The 20,526-nt window shown below is 36.2% G+C and overlaps 1 protein-coding gene across 1 annotated transcript in view; it reads right to left on the bottom strand.

Annotated features, from left to right (window-relative positions):
• The window catches only part of USP14 (ubiquitin specific peptidase 14), a 35,226-nt gene that overhangs the window by 6,626 nt on the left and 8,074 nt on the right, over positions 1–20,526 (bottom strand). Inside the window, exons 4-13 of the mRNA XM_070778857.1 lie at positions 14,127–14,231; positions 13,138–13,241; positions 7,288–7,346; positions 6,579–6,709; positions 5,598–5,678; positions 5,142–5,227; positions 4,305–4,419; positions 1,797–1,862; positions 1,560–1,652; positions 499–627 (exon numbers count right to left, since the gene is read on the bottom strand). Coding sequence (XP_070634958.1) covers positions 499–627; positions 1,560–1,652; positions 1,797–1,862; positions 4,305–4,419; positions 5,142–5,227; positions 5,598–5,678; positions 6,579–6,709; positions 7,288–7,346; positions 13,138–13,241; positions 14,127–14,231 — 969 coding nt within the window. The remainder of the gene's footprint in view (positions 1–498; positions 628–1,559; positions 1,653–1,796; positions 1,863–4,304; positions 4,420–5,141; positions 5,228–5,597; positions 5,679–6,578; positions 6,710–7,287; positions 7,347–13,137; positions 13,242–14,126; positions 14,232–20,526) is intronic.

Raw genomic sequence — 20,526 nt, 5'->3', positions numbered from 1 at the left:
TTAAATATAAAGTTGCCAAGGTTATAATTTTAACAGTTACAGGCATACCATTAGCACTTATTAAAAGATACAACTTTAGTTGTCACAGTGGGCATAAAGGAAGCAATATTCTGTGACACCAATCCATTTTAAGAAATGAAGATAACGTTATGTCTTACAAGGAAAATAATAAAATACACTAAATTTTACAAGGCAAGATGTTATGTGAAATGCTTTGAGGAAATAAACTTTAAAAGAATATAAGCTGCAAATTTTAGGGGAAAAGGAAATATTATGTTCATTCTATCATAAAGGACCCATTCAGCATAGCTAGAGTCCTTTTCCTTATGCTAAAATATATCTAAAACTTTAAGGGCTTCACCAATACATGTAGGATTTGTATATATGCCAAATACAGATTCACCCATTAGTACTAACAGATTAACAATATAAAGTGAATACTGAACACAGAGTAAAGATAAACATGTTAAGGTCAGAAAATGAACAATAAGAACTTACTGTCTTTGGCTGCTGATTTACTTTTTTATCCTCTAGATCCTTGAATTTTGATCGAAAAGAAACCATTTTCTCTTGAAGTTCTGGTGTACATAGTTCATACACATCCAACATAAGAGGAAATTTCACATCCTATATACAAACCAAAAATAAAAAGTGCAAACAGAATTAAAAAGGTAGTTACTCAAAATATTTACCACACTTTTACATTACTGCTTTCATAGTCAAATAAAGCTGAAAATAAGACCTATAAAAATCATGTGGAGACCCATGCAGTTGAAACTATAGTGCTTATTTTCAATCTGGCCCTAATTTTAAGACAAAAATTCTTTTCAACTTTTCTGTCAACATTTTAACCCTTATCAAACTAACTACAGAGGAGCTACCAAAATTTTAAACAACAAATGAAGCATTTCAGAAAAACTAAACTAGCAGATTACTTCAACTACATTTAACCTGCTTGTACAAACCTAAGTATATCTGAAAATGTATTAATGAAATTCAGCTCAAGAGGTTAGAATTATATACCCCTTCCCAAAGGATCAGAGACTCTATGGATACACTGCAGAGCTACAGTTCAATGAAACGGACAAATCCTAAGGCTGGCTCTGACATCAAATGATTATTCTTTGGGCACCAGTAATTTAACACTTTCCCTTCACCTGGAAGAAAGGAATCACACAGATGACAGTGTGTTACACTACCGCTTAGCCCACTCCTGTCCCCAAACCTACCGGTATCTCTGCAACTGAGGATCTGGTTTAGTGGTACTACTGGGGACAGGAGGGCATCCATCAGAATTACCTGGGACTCTTGAAAAATCTAAGACCCGAGGCCCCCCTTAATCAGATGCTTGGACAGGGCTGAAGGGGAGGCATGCGTACGTTAAAAGAAAAGGGAAAACAGACAATTCCAATATATATTCCTGATTAATAACCACTTATCTAATGTTAATAACTTCTGTATAGTATTTTGAAGTGAGTTCTAAAAGAATAAAGAAATCTACTGTAAATAAGGAATTACCTTCAAAAAATTATAATTATTACAGTAAATTTATTACTAACCTTAAGAACTTTAGCATTCACAGATTCCTTCTCTTTGTAAAAAAATCGAACCATCTGAATAGTTAAGTAAGCAGGTAACCGGCTGATCTTTGACTGAGGAGAGAAAATGTAAAGAAATTCTATAACAGGCAAACGCCACACAAGTTTCTAATTCCTCAGTTTGGTAAAAACAAAGTCTGGGTAACATTAATTAACCAGCAACCTTTCGATTAAATGGAATTGGATTCCAAAACTTACAGATTTGATGTACAAAGCATTTCTTTGCAATGTTGGAGACTGTTTGGTGATTTCTTCCTGAAGTCGCTAAAAAAGAACAGAAGACCAAACATTAAAAAATGTCTTCTGCAATACAGAATTATATCTTTAACTCTTTGAAAACTTAGGACTATTTAAGAGATAACATATAGTGTACCAACAGATTTATACCCCTGAGAAATACTCTGAATGAAGACAAAGTGAGAAGGCTTTTAGATATGGTTTAGTTCCTAAAAGGCATAAAAATAATTTGTCTTTACTTGCATGAACTCTTCAGAATGTAAATATTTGAGTCTTTTAATTTATGATCCAAATGGTCAGATTCTGAGACTTTATACTGTGTTTTATACAACATAAGGAAACCTTTCATAGTATTCTTCTATTTACAGATCGTCAGAATATTTGTATTAGAGGAAAAGGAAGAGAATGTAAATAACTCTTGTTCTTTATGTTTTATGTAGCTAAGCCTTCCAGAACCAATCAATTATTGTTAAATTTGAGAAAGTCACAACACAGAAAACCTGTTAATCTAATAGATGTGGGAAAGCCTTCAGCCCTTGCATCTTCTAACCAGTGTCCGCCTTTCCATCCTTACAGCCTGGGTGGCACTGAGCAACACAGGTCTCCCTCTGGGCATCATCTGTACTGGTAGTGACAGCACTTCGTCGCAGTGCTGGTGTCAGAACTGCATGAGTTAACACATGAAGAAAACTTGGAGAACTATTTGGTACATAGTCTATGTTCAGTAAGCATGTTGGGGGCTTCCCAGCTGGCGGCAGTGGTAAAGAATCCACCTGCCAATGCAGAGACGCCAGAGACTCACGTTTGATCCCCGGGTCAGGAAGATCCCCTGGAATAGGAACTGGCAACCCGCTGCCATATGCTTGCCTGGAAAATCCCATGGACAGGGAAGCCTCACAGGCTACAGTCCATATGGTTGCAAAGAGTCAGACACAACTGAGTGACTAAGCAGCAACAGCAGCAAAATCGTCTTATACTCGCATAAAAATTGTTCCAGGTTTGATTTTTAAAAATTACTACCCACATTACAAAAGGAATCACTATGGAGTAGGTTTTTAACATTTAACCAAGTTTACTCAACAATGAAGAGGTAAAGAAATGTGGAGCAAAATTACTCAAGGATAAAACCAATGATGACAAAGCATCTAAAAATACCAAGACAATTAATGTTAACATCTCATGAAAATGTGAAAGCGTATCTGGTACTTTGTAAAATTTTTAAAGTGCTCAGTTATGTCCAACTCTTTGCATCCCCATGTACTAGAGCTTACTGATCAGGTTAACTATGTATTACTATCATCAATCCACCATCATCAAGATATTCCAGGTATACTTAGCTTTCATTGAATTTTATAAAATTATTAAGAAAATAACCTGGAAAGTCCTTGTCAAAATATTCTATCCCATACTCTCTAATTAACATTTTGATGCCATGAAACTTGCCCCAATTCACTGACTATCCTTCAATAGATGTACATACTTAGAATACTGAGGAATTCCCTGGTGGTCCAGTGGTTAGGACTCTGAGCTTTCATTGTCGAGGGGGCATGGGTTCAATTCCTAGTGGGAGAACTAAGATCCCATAAGCTGCACGGTGCAGCCAAAGTTTAAAAAAAAAAATTGAGAGATGTACATATTCCCCCAAACTATCAAATAAATGACAGGCAAGCAAAATTGTTCTATTTTATCAATGTGCCCACTAGGGTGGGTTTTTCGGCATGGCAGTGGGAAGACAGAACTAACTGAATAGTGAGAAAATCAAGTTTTAGATCTGGCTTTGCCACCAACCAATAAAGTCACTTAAATTCTAGGGCCTCGACTGCAATCCTACTGCAATGGCAGAATGTCTACAGGCCCTCATCTGCACGGGCCAATCCCAGTGTCTATCTCGCCAGTATTAATATATCCTCATTACAATGCCCCCTGAGGCCTCCTTCGAGCCTCTGGTCATAACATTTTTGTCAACCCATCAATATACAGCCTTGTTTTATGAGTCTTTCTGCTGTGTAATGACACCTTAACACACACTGCTGACGCAGTAACACTGAACTCACAGCCAAGTACACTGTAACTCAACCCTGAATGAAGCTGATCTAACCAACGTTTTCTCTCCTTAAGGCCATCGCCACCTTCCTGCGCTTAGAACACCAGACGGCACTTTAGCAGCATGCCAGAAGGCCACTATCCACAGCAAGATCACCTACAAGAAGCACAAAAATTCAAGAAACGTGGCACTGAAATTACTGCAAGGAGCACACTAGTTTCCACTGAAACAAGAAGGCAGAGGGCCTCAGGTGAGACAGTGTGACTCACACATCTCAGAATTCTTGCCACCTTGCACATGTCTACAGGTGACCATGAAAGAACCATGAGTATTGATGTTGGGGTTATAAATAAAAGTTAGCAAGTAGGTATATTTGCAAGTAAAAGAATCCACAAACCATGTGGATAAACTGTAATTTTCCTTACCAACTTAAGTCCTGTAAAAAGATACTTGACTTCTTGATTGATGAAACAGCTAAGCTGAAGCTGACTTTCCTTTCCTTTAGTGACTTCTTCTTCTTCAGATTCTGTACATTTCATGCTGTGCAAAGTAAGTTAAGGAATACACCAACAGCCGTTCAATTTGCTATATAATCTCTAACAAAATAAGTTATCCCAATGCTTTTAAAATTAATAACATCATTCACTGGTATTTAAAACGTTTCAGTCTCCCAGCAGAGATGCATTTTCAATACTTAAAAATGCTCATTCACTTACCAACAATATGGAGTAATGAATGTGTGAAAAAGGATAAACTCTCAGCAAATAACTTGGTATTTATATAGTCTTAAAATGGTCTTAATAACTCAAAGATAAATCTACCCATGATCTAGAAAATGCTGCTCTCCTAAATTCATGTTTTATTAATTGCTTCCATTTCATGTATGTAATTTTGCTGATATATCCCATTTCATACAATTAAAAATTAACTCTCTATGAGGTGAATTAATGAAGCATTCTGTTGAAGATATTCTTAGGAAAAAATAATGAATGTCCTCCTTAAAGAGTCCATTTATCTAAACTTCAAGATCACTCCAATGGGTATTTTTTCAAATTCCTAATTTCCATTTTTTTTTTATCCATCTGCAATTTATATCATTCAATAGATACAGTTATATAATTTCCATATTTTGTAACCATAAAAACCTCTAAAGAATTTTCCTTCATATCCCACCCACCATCCAGTCAACAATACTATTTATACCAATTCATACTCAATAAGTTATGATTACAGTCCATATGAATCTTGGCTCATAAGGATACGTCGTCTCAAATTCAACTCCAAAGAACTGATCAATTAAACTTTTCTTTTTAGAAGGTGTCACTGCTGATGCAGATGAAGAATCTGTCTGCAAAAATTCAGATGAAATAAAAATTCCAATTTTACTTCACACGGATATTAATGTACATCACCTCCCACACAATCCAGTTTAGTAACACATATTTAAGTTTTTTTAAAATGTAATCCCTGTCTGCAAAACCTTTCTAATGATCAAAAAATATTACCAAAAAACTACAGATGCTCAGTAAGCGCAAGGATTAAATTTAGTAAATAGTTCACTGAAGTCAAGCGTCAAATGCAAGCTGTCAAATTCCAACTACAGATTCATTTATCTCAAGTATTCAAGGACATGTCTATCTATTAAGATGAACTTATTTCAAGACTTTTAGGGTGGGATGGAATGAAACTCAAAGCCTACACAAATATATTTCAATTACCTCTTTAACAGTATCATCCTCTATAGCTTCCAATTTCTGCTGTAATACTCGCATCATTTGTACCCAACACTCATTAGCATCCTGTAATTTAAAAAGTGACATAGTAAGTAATCCTGGCAGATACAGTGTTTGATTTACAAAGTACTTCCAAAATAATTACTGTTTCCTTAGGGAAGGGGAAGAAAGTTGTTTTGTTTTAAATATTAAGCCAAATTAAATATTTTATGACCTTCAAAACAGTGAAGCATTCCAGAATAGTTTGTTTATTCATTCAAGAGATGTTTAGTGAACTCATTATGCTAAACACCATTCTAGATACAAGGACTACATAGCAGTCAACAGAGTAGAAAAAAGTCCTAGTGGGGAACATAAATAAACAAAATAGAACAAATTCAAGTAAAGAGGGCTATGAAGAAAAAAAAAGCAATATGGGAGTAGGAAGTGATTAGGGAAAGAGGAGTGTGCTATTTCAGTAGGACTGTCAAGGAAAGCCTCTCTGATGCCTTGACATTTGACCCATGAGACCTGAATGAGGTGAGGAGGCAAGGCATATCCCTATCTGACGGCCAAAGGAAAAACAGCAAAGGCCCTACAGAAAGAGGATATGTGGAGAGTTCTTTTTTTAAATAGCAAGGAAGCCGGTTTATGTGGAGAGAACTGCAAGGGGAACAGTGGTACATGACAAGCTCAGAAAGGCAGGCAGGCAGGCAGTAGACTGTTTAGGACCAAGACAGAAAACAAGGGAACCAACATAATCTTACATTCTTTAAAGGACTCGGGGGGCTATGTAGAGAAGCACCACAGAGGGCAGAAGCAAGACAGTCAGATACCAGACTACTGCACCTCTCCAGGCAAGAGATAATGGTGGTGTGAACTAGAGGGGACTGGCATTGTATTTCCAAATAGAGCTTAGTCAGTCAGTGTAGGACACCTAAGTTTTACACGTACAAAATGAAAACCACAGAACCTTGCCCTGATTACCTGCTGAAGATACTGTCCTTGTTCACCCTTCTCTGCAAACTGTGGAAAAGCCATGTGCAAAAATTGCAGTAGAATAATTGGTGGAATACTAGAAGAAGTTTTATCCATGGAGTCAAACAAATCTCTAAGGGCTTAAAACAAAGCAAATACCTGCTTAGTAAAATAGTGACATAGTTAATATAAATACAAGCTACTGTAAACTAATTCTCAATTAATAAAGAACTGCGTATTAATTATTTTTAAGTATATCTACTCCTTTTGCAATTGCTGGATCCCTAATAAGAAAAAAAATTGTTTTTAAATCTTAAAGAATTCATCAGAAGACTTCATAATGCAATAACTAGCTATAAAAAACAACTTCTGGCTGGTGCTCTAAGTCTCTCTATCCTTGACAGCCTTTGCCTTCCTAACAAAGAAAGCAGTGTATATTCATTCAGTACAGAGAACACACAACTTCTGCCCAGAAATCAAACAGGCAGGCTTAACTGCTACAAATGAGCCATTATCAGGACATCAGGTAACCACTCCCAATGCTCCTCCCTTTAAGCCTATACTTGGTTGCCTTGTACTGAACTCCTGAATACTGCAATCTGAAATATGTTTAAATCCTTAAACATACTTCCTGAACACTTTTAAAACTAACTTGCCTTCTTTGATTTTGAAGGCAAGTATTCAGTAAACGCTTTTGGTAGAATATATAGATACTGACCTGCAGTAATGTACTGTGCGGACGCCATCTCTCCTGAAGCTCTCAAGGCGCCTGCATACCTATGAACAGCAGGACAGAGTTAGAGAGATTCTGAAACTCAGACAGGAGGAAACAAGTTCAAAGGACTCATTATGACACTGACACCCTCAACTATAAGTTTCCCTGAGCTGTCCCCACCATTTTTACTTCTCTTCCAGTCTTGGTTCCTTTAAGAATTATATGGGCAAAAAGGACTGCTAAGAAAAAGCAGAATTTAGGTAAATAAAGCCTACTTTACATTCTTTCCCGTCTTAACTTATCTATAATATTTTCTACAAACTGTGCATAACAAGAAAGTACATATTTAATGTCCATTATTACAAAGAAAACAAAATATAATTTTGTTATATTTGTTATATAAATGAAGAAAAACGCTTTGGATCAAAAACATTAAATGGAAATCAATAAGCCTACATTCAGCACTAATTTCTTACACACGCAAAATAAATTTCTAGTCATTTCCCTCACCTATAAAATGAGCTGTGTGTGTGTGTGCACACGCATGCGCTAACTCTGTGACCCTATGGACGGTAGCCTATCAGGCTCCTCTATTCGAGGAGTTTCTGATTTCTAAATTCATTTTTATGAATCTCAGTTAATTTACAGCAGTACAAAGGACTGGTCACCCACGGAAATATTCAAATCACCATATCTACTTAAACAAATATTTTATGACAAAGGATCAGAAATTATCATTCAGATAATATTAAACACCGGGCAACGGGAAAGAGCTGAGCAGCTGACCAGGAAAAGTACACCACCACACCAACCTGAGATGATAACAATGTTCCATTAACTTGACTGTAAAATGAGTCATAGAGAATTTATCAAAATTGCTCACATCCAACACTTAAGATGCATACCTTTCACTAGATATAAATTATATTTCAATTAAAACAAAACTCTGTGCTTATATAAGTGAATGAAAGAGGTCACAGAAAATGTTAAATTATATTCAATTGAAGAGTCTTGTTTTTTTTCACTTGTTTGTTTAGATCTTTTGGAAACTCCTACAACTAAAATATTCTTAATTTTTTTAATATACAATAATCCATGAGAGTGAAAGTGTTAGTTACTCAGTTGTGTCCAACTCTTTGCAACCCCATGGACTATAAGCCCACCAGGCTCCACTTTCCATGGGATTCAATTCTCCAGGCAAGAATACTGGAGCAGGTTGCCATTTCTTTCTCCAAGGGATCTTCCTGACCCAGGAATCAAACCCATGTCTCCTGCATTAGCAGGCAGATTCTTTTACTGCTAGATTCTTTTAGCCACCAGGGAAGGCCCCTAAATTATATACGTTCATTAAAAAATTAAAAATCGTAACAGTTTCCCTGGCAGACACTTTAGGACTTTTAAAAGGTACTTCTGAAGTGAAAATCAAGTACTCATAAAGCAAGTGCACCCCATGACATCACTGAACCATGCCATTACATAATGGGCTGCTGTTATGAATTTACATCTCGCTACAGGGTAACAAGAAGATTAGAGACACCAAGGGGACATTTCATGCAAAGATGGGCTCGATAAAGGACAGAAATGGCATGGACCTAACCGAAGCAGAAGATATTAATAAGAGGTGGCAAGAATACACAGAAGAACTGTACAAAAAAGATCTTCACGACCCAGATAATCACGATGGTGTGATCACTGACCTAGAGCCAGACATCCTGGAATGTGAAGTCAAGTGGGCCTTAGAAAGCATCACTACGAACAAAGATAGTGGAGGTGATGGAATTCCAGTTGTGCTATTTCAAATCCTGAAAGATGATGCTGTGAAAGTGCTGCACTCAATATGCCAGCAAATTTGGAAAACTCAGCAGTGGCCACAGGATTGGAAAAGGTTAGTTTTCATTCCAATCCCAAAGAAAGGCAATGCCAAAGAATGCTCAAACTACCACACAGTTGCACTCATCTCACATGCTAGTAAAGTAATGCTCAAAATTCTCCAAGCCAGGCTTCAGCAATATGTGAACCGTGAACTTCCTGATGTTCAAGCTGGTTTTAGAAAAGGCAGAGGAACCAGAGATCAAATTACCAATATCCGCTGGATCATGGAGAAACCAAGAGCGTTGCAGAAAAACATTTATTTCTTCTTTATTGAATATGCCAAAGCCTTTGACTGTGTGGATCACAATAAACTGTGGAAAACTCTGAAAGAGATGGGAATATCAGACCACCTGACCTGCCTCTTGAGAAACATGTATGTAAGTCAGGAAGCAACAGTTAGAACTGGACATGGAACAACAGACTGGTTCCAAATAGGAAAAGGAGTTTGTCAAGGCTATACATTATCACCCTGCTTATTTAACTTCTATGCAGAGTACATCATGAGAAACGCTGGACTGGAAGAAACACAAGCTAGAATCAAGACTGCCGGGAGAAATATCAATAACCTCAGATATGCAGATGACACAACCCTTATGGCAGAAAGTGAAGAAGAACTAAAAAGCCTCTTGATGAAAGTGAAAGTGAAGAGTGAGAAAGCTGGCTTAAAGCTCAATATTCAGAAAACGAAGATCATGGCATCCGGTCCCAGCACTTCATGGGAAATAGATGGAGAAACAGTGGAAACAGTGTCAGACTTTATTTTGGGGGGCTCCAAAATCACTGCAGATGGTGACTGCAGCCATGAAATTAAAAGACGCTTACTCCTTGGAAGGAAAGTTATGACCAACCTAGATAGCATATTGAAAAGCAGAGATATTACTTTGCCAACAAAGGTTCGTCTAGTCAAGGCTATGGTTTTTCCTGTGGTCATGTATGGATGTGAGAGTTGGACTGTGAAGAAGGCTGAGTGCAGAAGAATTGATGCTTTTGAACTGTGGTGTTGGAGAAGACTCTTGAGAGTCCCCTGGACTGCAAGGAGATCCAACCAGTCCATTCTGAAGGAGATCAGCCCTGGGATTTCTTTGGAGGGAATGATGCTGAAGCTGAAACTCCAGTACTTTGGCCACCTCATGCGAAGAGTTGACTCATTGGAAAAGACTCTGATGCTGGGAGGGATTGGGGGCAGGAGGAGAAGGGGAGGACAGAGGATGAGATGGCTGGATGGCATCACTGACTCAATGGACGTGAGTCTGAGTGAACTCCGGGAGTTGGTGATGGACAGGGAGGCCTGGCGTGCTGCGATTCATGGGGTCGCAAAGAGTCGGGCATGACTGAGCGACTGAACTGAAATGAACTGAACAGGGTAACAGGGGCTTTCCCAGTGGCTCATCTGGTAAAGGATCTGCCTGCCAATGCAGCAGGCTTAAGAGACGTAGGTTCAATCCCTGGGTCCGGAAGATCCCCGGAGAAGGAAATGTCAATGTGCTCCAGTATTCTTGCCTGGAAAATTCCATGGACAGAGGGAACCTGGTGGGCTACAGTCCATAACGTCGCAAAAAGTCAAACACAATTAAGCAGGCATACACGAGCATACACACAGCCATACACAGGATGTAACTATTCAACATTTATGATAAAAGATGCATTAATGAATTATCAATCTTTTTTTTAATAACTGGAAATAGGAAGATCATAGATAATTTAATACCATTTCCCCAAAACTCTCAATATTATGCCAAGAAAATATATAATTCCTAATTAAGGTAAGACTATCCAATCAGCCAAACAACATTCATAAGGAACTTTACAAAGAAAAACCATTAATTAGAGAAGAGGAACAATGGACGTGAGTACTGAGAGGTTTAACAGAAAAAAATACTGAGTGTTTACAGACAAAAGAACCAATAGAGTACTTTTCCCAATCTTTGTCAAGTCGATAAATAAAAAAATGATATAGACAATCTGAATGTAATAAAGTTAATGCTTATTATACTTTATCACCTACAAAAAGAGGATGTCTTGACTATATTTCGATCATTTGTGAAATATTCACTACCAATCAATCATAGTTCAGATCAACTCAAACATTCATTGACAGAAAAAAGAGTAATTATTTAGTAGTATATACAATGGTGTAGTCTACGACATGAACAAAAATGAACACACACACAAAACATGGAAAAGCCAAACATAATGAGCCGGACTCAAATGAATATATAATATGTATGTTTCTGTTCATACAGAGTTCAGAGTTCAAAAAAAGCAAAATTACTCTATGAGGTCAGGTGAATACAACAACTTTAGAAAGAAGGGTGGGGGCCATGGACTGGAAGGGACTGGTGAAGGGATTTTCAGAGTGCTAACAGGATTCTGTTGATCCGTATTGGTCACAGGGATGTGTTCATTGTGGGATAATTCATGTCTACATGTTTCTATATAATTCAATTATTAAAAACAAACTTGGGTTTCACACAGCCAAGAAAACCATAAACAAAATGAAAAGAATGGGAAAAAATATTTGCAAATGACGCAATCAACAAGGGATCAATTTCCAAAATATACAAATAGCTCATTGAACTTAACAGCAAAAAAAAGCCAACTCAATCCAAAAATGAGCAGAAGACCTATACAGACATTTCTACAAAGACATATAGATGACACATGAAAAGATGCTCAACTTTTCTAATTATTAGAGAGATGCAGATCAAAACTACAATGAGGTACCACCTTACAACAGTCCTGGCCATCATTAAAAAGTCTACATATAACAAAGGCTGGAGATGGTGTAGAGACAAGGGAACCCTCCTCATTGCTGATGGGAATGTAAGTAGGTGCAGCCACTGTGGAAAACTTTATGAAGGTTCCTTAGAAAACTAAAAACAGAGCTACCATATGATCCAGCAATCCCACTCCTAAGCATGTATCTGGACAAAACTATATTCAAAAAGATACATGCACCCCAATGTTTATAGCAGCACTATACACAACGGCCTAAAGCTTTTAAAAACTTGTTTAATAAACCTGAATATTGTTTAAAAAGACTAGCACAGAAGCAAAGAAATCGGGAGCTCTCGAGCACTGCTGGATAGGATGTAAAATGGTACTTTGGAAAACAGTTTGGCAGTTTCTCAAATGTTGTTTAAGAGTTACCACGTGAACAAGCAACCTACTCACAACCAAGAGAAATGAGAACACCTCATCTGCACAAAAACTTGTGTTTGAATGTTCACTGTAGCATCATTTATGCCAGCTAAAACGTGGCAACAATCCAAACGTCCGTCAAGTGATGACTGGATAGCCAAAAGAGCATATCCACAGTGGACTATTATTCAGTCGTTAAAAGCAGTGAAGGACTGCTATATGCTATGCGTGCTTAGTCGCTCAGTCATGTCCGACTCTGAGACCCCACAGGCTGTGGCCCGCCAGGCTCCTCTGTCCATGGGATTCTCCAGGCAATACGACTGGAGCGGACTGCCATGCCTTCCTCCAGGGGATCTTCCCAACCCAGGCATCGAACCCAGGTCTCCTGCACTGCAGGCGGATTCTTTACCATCTGAGCCACCAGGGTAGACCTTACATGCTACAGTATGGATAAACCTGGAGAACAGTATGCTGAGTGAAAGAAGCCAGTCACAAAAAGAGCACATAGTGTATGACCCCATTGATATGAAATGTCCAGAATCAGCAAATCTGTAGGACAAAAAGTACTAATGGCTGCCCAGAGCTGGAGGTGGGAAAGGTATACGAAGCGAGCATGAGGGTTTTTTCTGGGCAGGGGCGTATTCTGAAATTAGATTGTGGGATACTTGCATCTCTGGTGAATATAATAAAAACCATCTAATTGAACACATGAACAGGGTGAATTTTTGATGAATTATATCACAAGCTACTAAATATATACAGAAGTGCAAAAGAATACTATTCATCCAAATGTGAATCTTCTTTACCCAAAAAACACATACAGTCTCTCTTCTGTCTTACCTTTTAAGGGCATCTTTGAGTTCAGGCACAGAACGAATACACTGAACTGTGGCATTCATGTAACAAGTATTACCCAGGTTTGTCAATCCACATGGTAACTCCATCTGATAAGGAAAAGGATTAAATCAATTTTATAAAATGACACAGCATATATAAATCACTAAACACTTTGAAGCAAACAATTTACCAACTCATACCAATTTATATTCCATGCCAACAATGTTTTATTTTCCTAACAAAAAAAGTTTTACTTGCATCATGCTGACAATCATTTTGTGTTTTAATTCCCTTCTTGAAAATAAAGAATTTTATCAGTCCTGCCTCCTCTGCAGGTTTATCCCTAGAAGAGGGTAACAAAATATATACTGAAATACTTCAAGGAGACTTCCCATGTGGTCCAGTGGCTAAGACTCAGCACAGCCAATGCAGGATACCCAGTTCAATCTCTGGTCAGGGACCTAGATCCCACATGCCCCAACAAAGACCGGGCACAGCCAAAATAAATAAACAAATTTAAAAAAAAGGAAACACTTCCAGAAAATGAATGGTACTATATAAATGCTGGGTAGTAAAAACAATAATAATATTTGACAAGAATGTGTTGGCTAGTTTCTAAACCAACATTGCATTCTTAAATTAAGGATAAACTGTATGTATTTTCACCATGGAAGGTTTTGAGAATTTAAATATCCCAGCATTTAAACTATGTAACTTCTTTAAGCTTGTTTTGACATAAAGTAACAGTAAACACTTTAACAGCACTGTCTGCCAGATGCCTTTATTACAGATATTAATGACTTTGTAATGAACTGTTCAATTAGAAAAGGATCCCATGAGCCAATTTCAAAAACAAAACTTTGGTTTACTGCTGATAACATGCATCCTGATGTCAATTAAATCCTCAAAATGCACAGATGCTACTTTTTGAAAGTCATCTTGCTGTTTCTTAAAAAGTAATAATCAGGTATATAAAACGTGGCATGTCTTACAGCAGATGCTAACTGTTCTTCTGTCATGTCTTCTACAAAGACAGTTTTAGCTGAGGGTTCCTCAGGAAGAGCGTCTGCTGACCCCATCATTAGTACAGTCATTCCCTGTAAAAAAAAAAAAAAAAAATTTCATGAAAACTCAAAAGCTGACCATGTTTATGTTCAAGGAAATAAGTCAGACGCAGAAAAACACATATCACGTGCTTCTGTGTACCAGAAAAGGTCAATCTAAGACAGATTAGTGGTTGCAAGGGCTGAAGATGGGAAAAGAGAATGTCTGGAAATGGGAACGCATTTCTTTCTGGGGTGATGAAAATATTCCAAAATCAGACTGTGGTGAAGTTACACAACTCTGTAAATACACTAAAAATTCATGAAACGCTAGCGTGCTGCTTCAGGCCAAAGGTCACCTGCAGAATGCTGGAACGTCTGTATCTCGACTGTGGGAGTGGTGACATGACTGCGTAAAGTTAACCAAATCCATCAAACTCTAAAGTAGGTGAATTTTACTCTCTATATACTATACTATACTCTCTATATACCATATTTTATTTATACCTCAATAAAGCTAAGGTCAAAAACACTGTCACAAAGCTGAGAATGTTTTCAATATCGTCAATCATTCGTATTTAGTGGCATCATTTCTCTCCATAACACACTAAGCAGTGATAATATTCCTATGTAAGTCTATTCTGTAACTGTAACCATTATTTACAACTGAACAGAAAAATCTCCATTGTTGGAAATTATCAAGCCAAATATATAAATTAGCTCAAAATGTCCAATTTTATAATTCTACATGTTATTAACCTAAGGAAATACTGATGTAACATTCCACACAATAGAACAAAGACGACTGTCACCCTAAAACTCCTAATCTTGAAATGTGAACATCGTACTCAGTATCTTAACTGGAAGACATGAACACCTGAGATAAAGAGGGTAGAGAGGTTTAAAAGAGGGGAGAAAAGTCAGAAAAATGTTTTTAAGAAAGGCCAATAAGATAAAAATATCTAGATGAGGATTAAATTAGGAAATAAAAAAGGTCAACAAACTCAAGCCTTATGAGTACCTATGACGATCATTCTATCACCTATTATTTTTACTTATACTTTCTGTAAGATAATAGCAAAGGAGCACCAAGCAATTACTAAAGAATTTTTTTCCAAAGACAACTGTCTCAGGAAAACCAAATAGTTGAAGACTATACTAGCAACAGTCAGCTAGAAAATACAATTGAAAAGAATGAATACCAAAATTATCTAAGAGTAAACATAATAAGAAATATATGTTTTAATAAGAAAACTATAAAGCTTTATATAAAGATATTAATAAACATCTAAATAAGCTGAAGGACACAACAAATTTCTGGACTGGAAAAATTACTATAAAGATGTGATTCCAAATTATTATATAAATTTAATTAAATCCCTTTCTGAGACCTTACAAAATGATTCATTCATGCAATAAACTCATGCCCATGAAAACAGCTAAGAAATTTCTGAAAAAGAAGACTAAAACAATATCTTTAAAATTACTAACAGATTACATATGAAGAATGTTGAAGATAATAATTTAGAAAAATATTCTAGTTCTTTACCTTATGACATGCCATGCCCAAAATGAATTACAAATTGAGGACTTAAATGTAAATAAAATAAAACAATTGTAAAACATCCAAGTTAATTTTTAAAAAAATCTTGCCATTTTGGAAGATTTTTCTAGAATTGACATAAAAGATGAAAGGACTAATGACACTAACTGTGTAAATCCTAAAACTTGCCCATTACGACAATCACAATTTTGACAAACTTAAAAAAAAATCAAGTGTATATGGATACAATAGAAAAATGGGCAAAGCAGAAATCAAAAAAGGCCTAAAATTAATAAATCAAATAAGCTTCTACATTAAGAAGCTAGCACAAGTATATATTAAAATCAAGTGAAAGGAGAAAATAAAGCAAAGAGGGAAAAATCAATAAAATAATAAATGAACAAGCAAAAGTTGACTCTCTGAGCAGGGGAAATCAATGAAACTAAACAACTTCTCCCTAGGTGACACAGACAATGAGCAAGAAAGCACAATTTGCCGCTACGGAGCAGGAGGAGGGGATGTTGAGATGACAGCACTACAGAGTCTAGAATAAAGGTTATTAAAGAGTATAGTATGCCATCAATTCAACAACTGAAACTAAACAGACCAAGTACCTAAAAAACACAAATTACCAAAACTGGTATAAAAAAAAAATGTAACATCTGAAGAGTCCTACATTTATTAAAGACACTAAATTCTTAAATTAAATGTCTTCCCACAAACAAAGCTCCAAGCCTAGAGAACATCACTGGAGAATTTTCTGCAACAGTTTCAGAATATGAACTCTTTCAGGAAAGAGGGGAGAGAGGACTGCTTCTGACTCATTTGATAAGGCAAACATTACACTGACAGCAAGACTCAAAGACAGTCCAAGAAACTACAAACCGTATTTTTCACACAAAGAAACACAAAAATGATTTTAACAAAATACTACCAGTAGAATCTGAATTATATTTAAAATAAAACACATTAAGATTGGTTAACTATTCAAAAAAGGAAGTATAGTTCACTGCATTAAGAAATTAAAGGATAAAAAAATTAACATTTCAAAATATATGTAAAAAGTATATGACAAACTCAACTCACATTCATGATAACTTTCTACAAACTAGAAACAGAACTTTCCTTAACCTGATAAACATCTATAAAAAACCTATAAATAATCTGTAAAACAAGGGACCAAAAATCTACAATGGGTAAAACTCAAGAGCAAAGAATATTACCAGGGATAAAGAGGAACAGTTCATTTTGATGAAAGGTCAACTCATAGAGCTATTAACAATCCTATACATGTATGCACCTAAAAACAGACAAAACTAAACTACTACAACTGAAAGGAGATATAATCAAATCCACAAGAGCTGGAGATCATGACACATTTAATAAAAGACACAGATAAAACATCAGTTAGGATAGAAAGAACATGAAGACTATACACCAACTTGACCTAACTGGCATTTACAGAACATTTTACCCAACAATAGCAGCATATCTTATTTTTTCAAGAGCACAGAAAACATTCAAATGAATGGAGTAAAACAAGTTGTCAACAAATTTCAAAGGATGGAAATAACACTGGATATGTTATGTGACCATGACAGAATCAAATCAGAAATAAGTAACACAAACATATTAGAAAAAGCCCCATATAATTGGAAATGAAATACAGTTCTAAACAATCCATGGCTCAAAAAAGAAATCACAAGGTATATTAGAAAGTATTTTAACTGTATAATAAAAACACAGCATATATAATAAAAACACAACCACTAGATTCAGCTACAAATGCTTAAAGAAAAATTAGTAATAATAGTTTTAAATGTCTATAAGAAGAAAATAGATTTTTTTAAAAGAAAATCAATAATCTAGGCATACACTTTAAAGAGCAAGAAAATGAAGTAACTTAAACTCCAAAGAGAAAAAAATAAGAGTAACTATTAACAAAATAGAAAATGGGTAATATGTAAAATCAGCGAAGTCAAAAACCAAACAGACTTATGATAAATCCTTACCAACACTGATCAAAATATTTTTTTATTAATAACAGGAATAAGAAGGATCATCGATAAATAATGATATAGTAGGATAACTAACAATTATTTCAGACACTAGGAACAACTTTATGTCAATAAATTCAACATATTTAAAATAAGCAAATTCCTCGAAAGAAGAACATTAAAAAAAATACAAAACATTAAACATTAAAAAAAATTAAAAACATTTAAACAAAATGCAAAAACATTAAAAAAAAAAAAAATCAAAATAGCCTGGTGTCTACTAGAGAAACAGTATCAAATTCCCATGAAGAAAACCCAAATCCAGATGTAACGCATTGGTAACTTATTTCAAATATTTACAGAAAATAATACCAATCTCACACCAACTCATTCAGAAAACAGAACTTTTAAATGAGTGTCCCACATAACTCTTGACGACAAAGTGAGGATAATGCAAAACAAAACCACTAATATGCCTCAACACATAAAAATATCTTTTGAAATATGAGAAAACTAAATCCAGCAATAAATAAGAGATAAAGACATCATGATCCAAGTGTGTCTGTCCCAGTATGAGGTTCTCCAAGTGTTGTCTGTGAACCTCCAGGGGTCTCTCAGATCCTTTCACAGAGCCAGTGAAGTCAAAACTATTTCAATAATACCAAGATGCTATTTCCCTTTTTTAAATGTGGTGATAGTATGTGAACCATCAACTTCCAGATGTTCAAGCTGGATTTAGAAAAGGCAGAGGAACCAGAGATCAAATTGCCAACGTTTGTTGGATCACAGAAAAAGCAAGAGAATTCCAGAAAAATATCTACTTCTGCTTTACTGATTATGCCAAAGCCTTGACTATGTAGATCACAGCACACTGTGGAAAATTCTTCAAGAGATGGGAATACCAGACCACCTGACCTGCCTCCTGAGAAATCTGTATGCAGGTCAAGAAGCAACAGTTAGAACTGGACATGGAACAACAAACTGGTAGTTGTGAAAGGAGTATGTCAAGGCTGTATATTGTCACCCTGCTTATTTAACTTATATGCAGAGTACATTATGTGAAATGCCGGGCTAAATGAAGCACAAGCTGAGATCAAGATTACCAGGAGAAATATCAATAACCTCAGATATGCAGATGACACCACCCTTACTGGCAGAAAGTGAAGAGGAACTAAAGGGCCTCTTGATGAAAGTGAGAGAGTGAAAAAGCTGGCTTAAAACCCAACATTCAAAAAATGAAGATCATAGCATCTGGTCCCATCACTTCATGGCAAATAGAAGGGGAAACAATGGAAACAGTGACAGACTTTATTTTTGGGGGCTCCAAAATCACTGCAGATGGTGACTGCAGCCATGAAATTAAAAGACACTTGCTCCTTGGAAGAAAAGTTACAACCAACCTAGACAGCATATTAAAAAACAGAGACATTACTCTGCCAACAAACGTCCATCTAATCAAACCTATAGTTTTTCCAGTAGTCATATATGGATGTGAAAGTTGGACTGTAAAGAAAGCTGAGTGCCGAAGAATTGATACTTTTGAACTGTGGTGTTGGAGAAGACTCTTGAGAGTCCCTTGGACTGCAAGGAGATCCAACCAGGCAATCCTAAAGGAAATCAGTCCTGAATATTCACTGGAAGAACTGATGCTGAAGCTGAAACTCCAATACTTTGGCCACTTGATGAGAAGGACTGACTCATTTGAAAAGATCCTGATGCTGGGAAAGATTGAAGGCAGGGGGAGAAGGGGGCGACAGAGGAAGAGATGGTTGGATGGCATCACCAACTCAATGAACATGAGTTTGAGTAAGCTCCAGGAGTTGGTCATGGTCAGGGAGGCCTGGCGTGCTGCAGTCCATGGGGCCACAAAGAGCTGGACACAACTGAGCGACTGAATGAACAAAGAACTGAGTTATCAAACCATGAAAAGACTTGGAAACTTAAATGCATATTACTAAAGATGTCAATCTGAAAAGGCTACAGACTGTATAATTCCAACTATACGACATTCTGAAAAAGGCATAACTACAGAGACAATAAAAATATCAATAATTGTCAAAGGTAGAGAGAGAGAAACATGTACAGCATAGACAATTTTTAGGATGGTGAAACAATTTTGTACCACACTACAGAAAACACATCACTATACATTTGTCCAAATCCACAGAACACACAATCCCATGAGTGAACCCTAACAAACCATGGACATTCGGTGATAATGATGTGTCAATGTAGGTTCATCAATTTAACCAATGTGCTACTCTGTGGGGGATGCTGATAATGGAGAAAGCTATTCACACATGAAGGTATAATAAAAATTACAAAGTACCAATTAAGTTAAAAAAAAAAAACACACACACTTCTGCATACCAAAATTACTTGATATCTGTCTTCACAATAAGCCTGCATGAATATTTGTGTTGGAAACCTGACTACTTGCCTTTTTTAACAAAATACAGTTTTTACTTAAAACAACTGACAAATTATGGGGTTTTAGACTTGAGTATTTAGTAACATTTTTTCAAAAATGAAGAAACTGAGCTAGTAGTTTCAGGGCAAAGTACTGACAATATTTATAGCTGCCAATGACAAAATTAGAGCTCATCTGTCACTATGCACCTGACAATTTTCTAGAATTAAAGACTTTTCCACTGAGGTTGGTAGTGATATTAACAAATGCCATTTTGAAGAATTATATAATGAAATCCATGAGCATTTCATGAAACTACTTACATGAAAGTAAGATATAAATAACTCAGAAAAACAATTTTTCCAAATGACCAATATATGACGTTTCAAAGTCATTCAC

The sequence above is a fragment of the Bos indicus genome, chromosome 24, assembly GCF_029378745.1.
Source record: "Bos indicus isolate NIAB-ARS_2022 breed Sahiwal x Tharparkar chromosome 24, NIAB-ARS_B.indTharparkar_mat_pri_1.0, whole genome shotgun sequence".
NCBI lineage: Eukaryota > Metazoa > Chordata > Mammalia > Artiodactyla > Bovidae > Bos > Bos indicus.
Note: the sequence above shows the minus strand (reverse complement) of the source record. Positions and strands in the feature narration are given on the sequence as shown.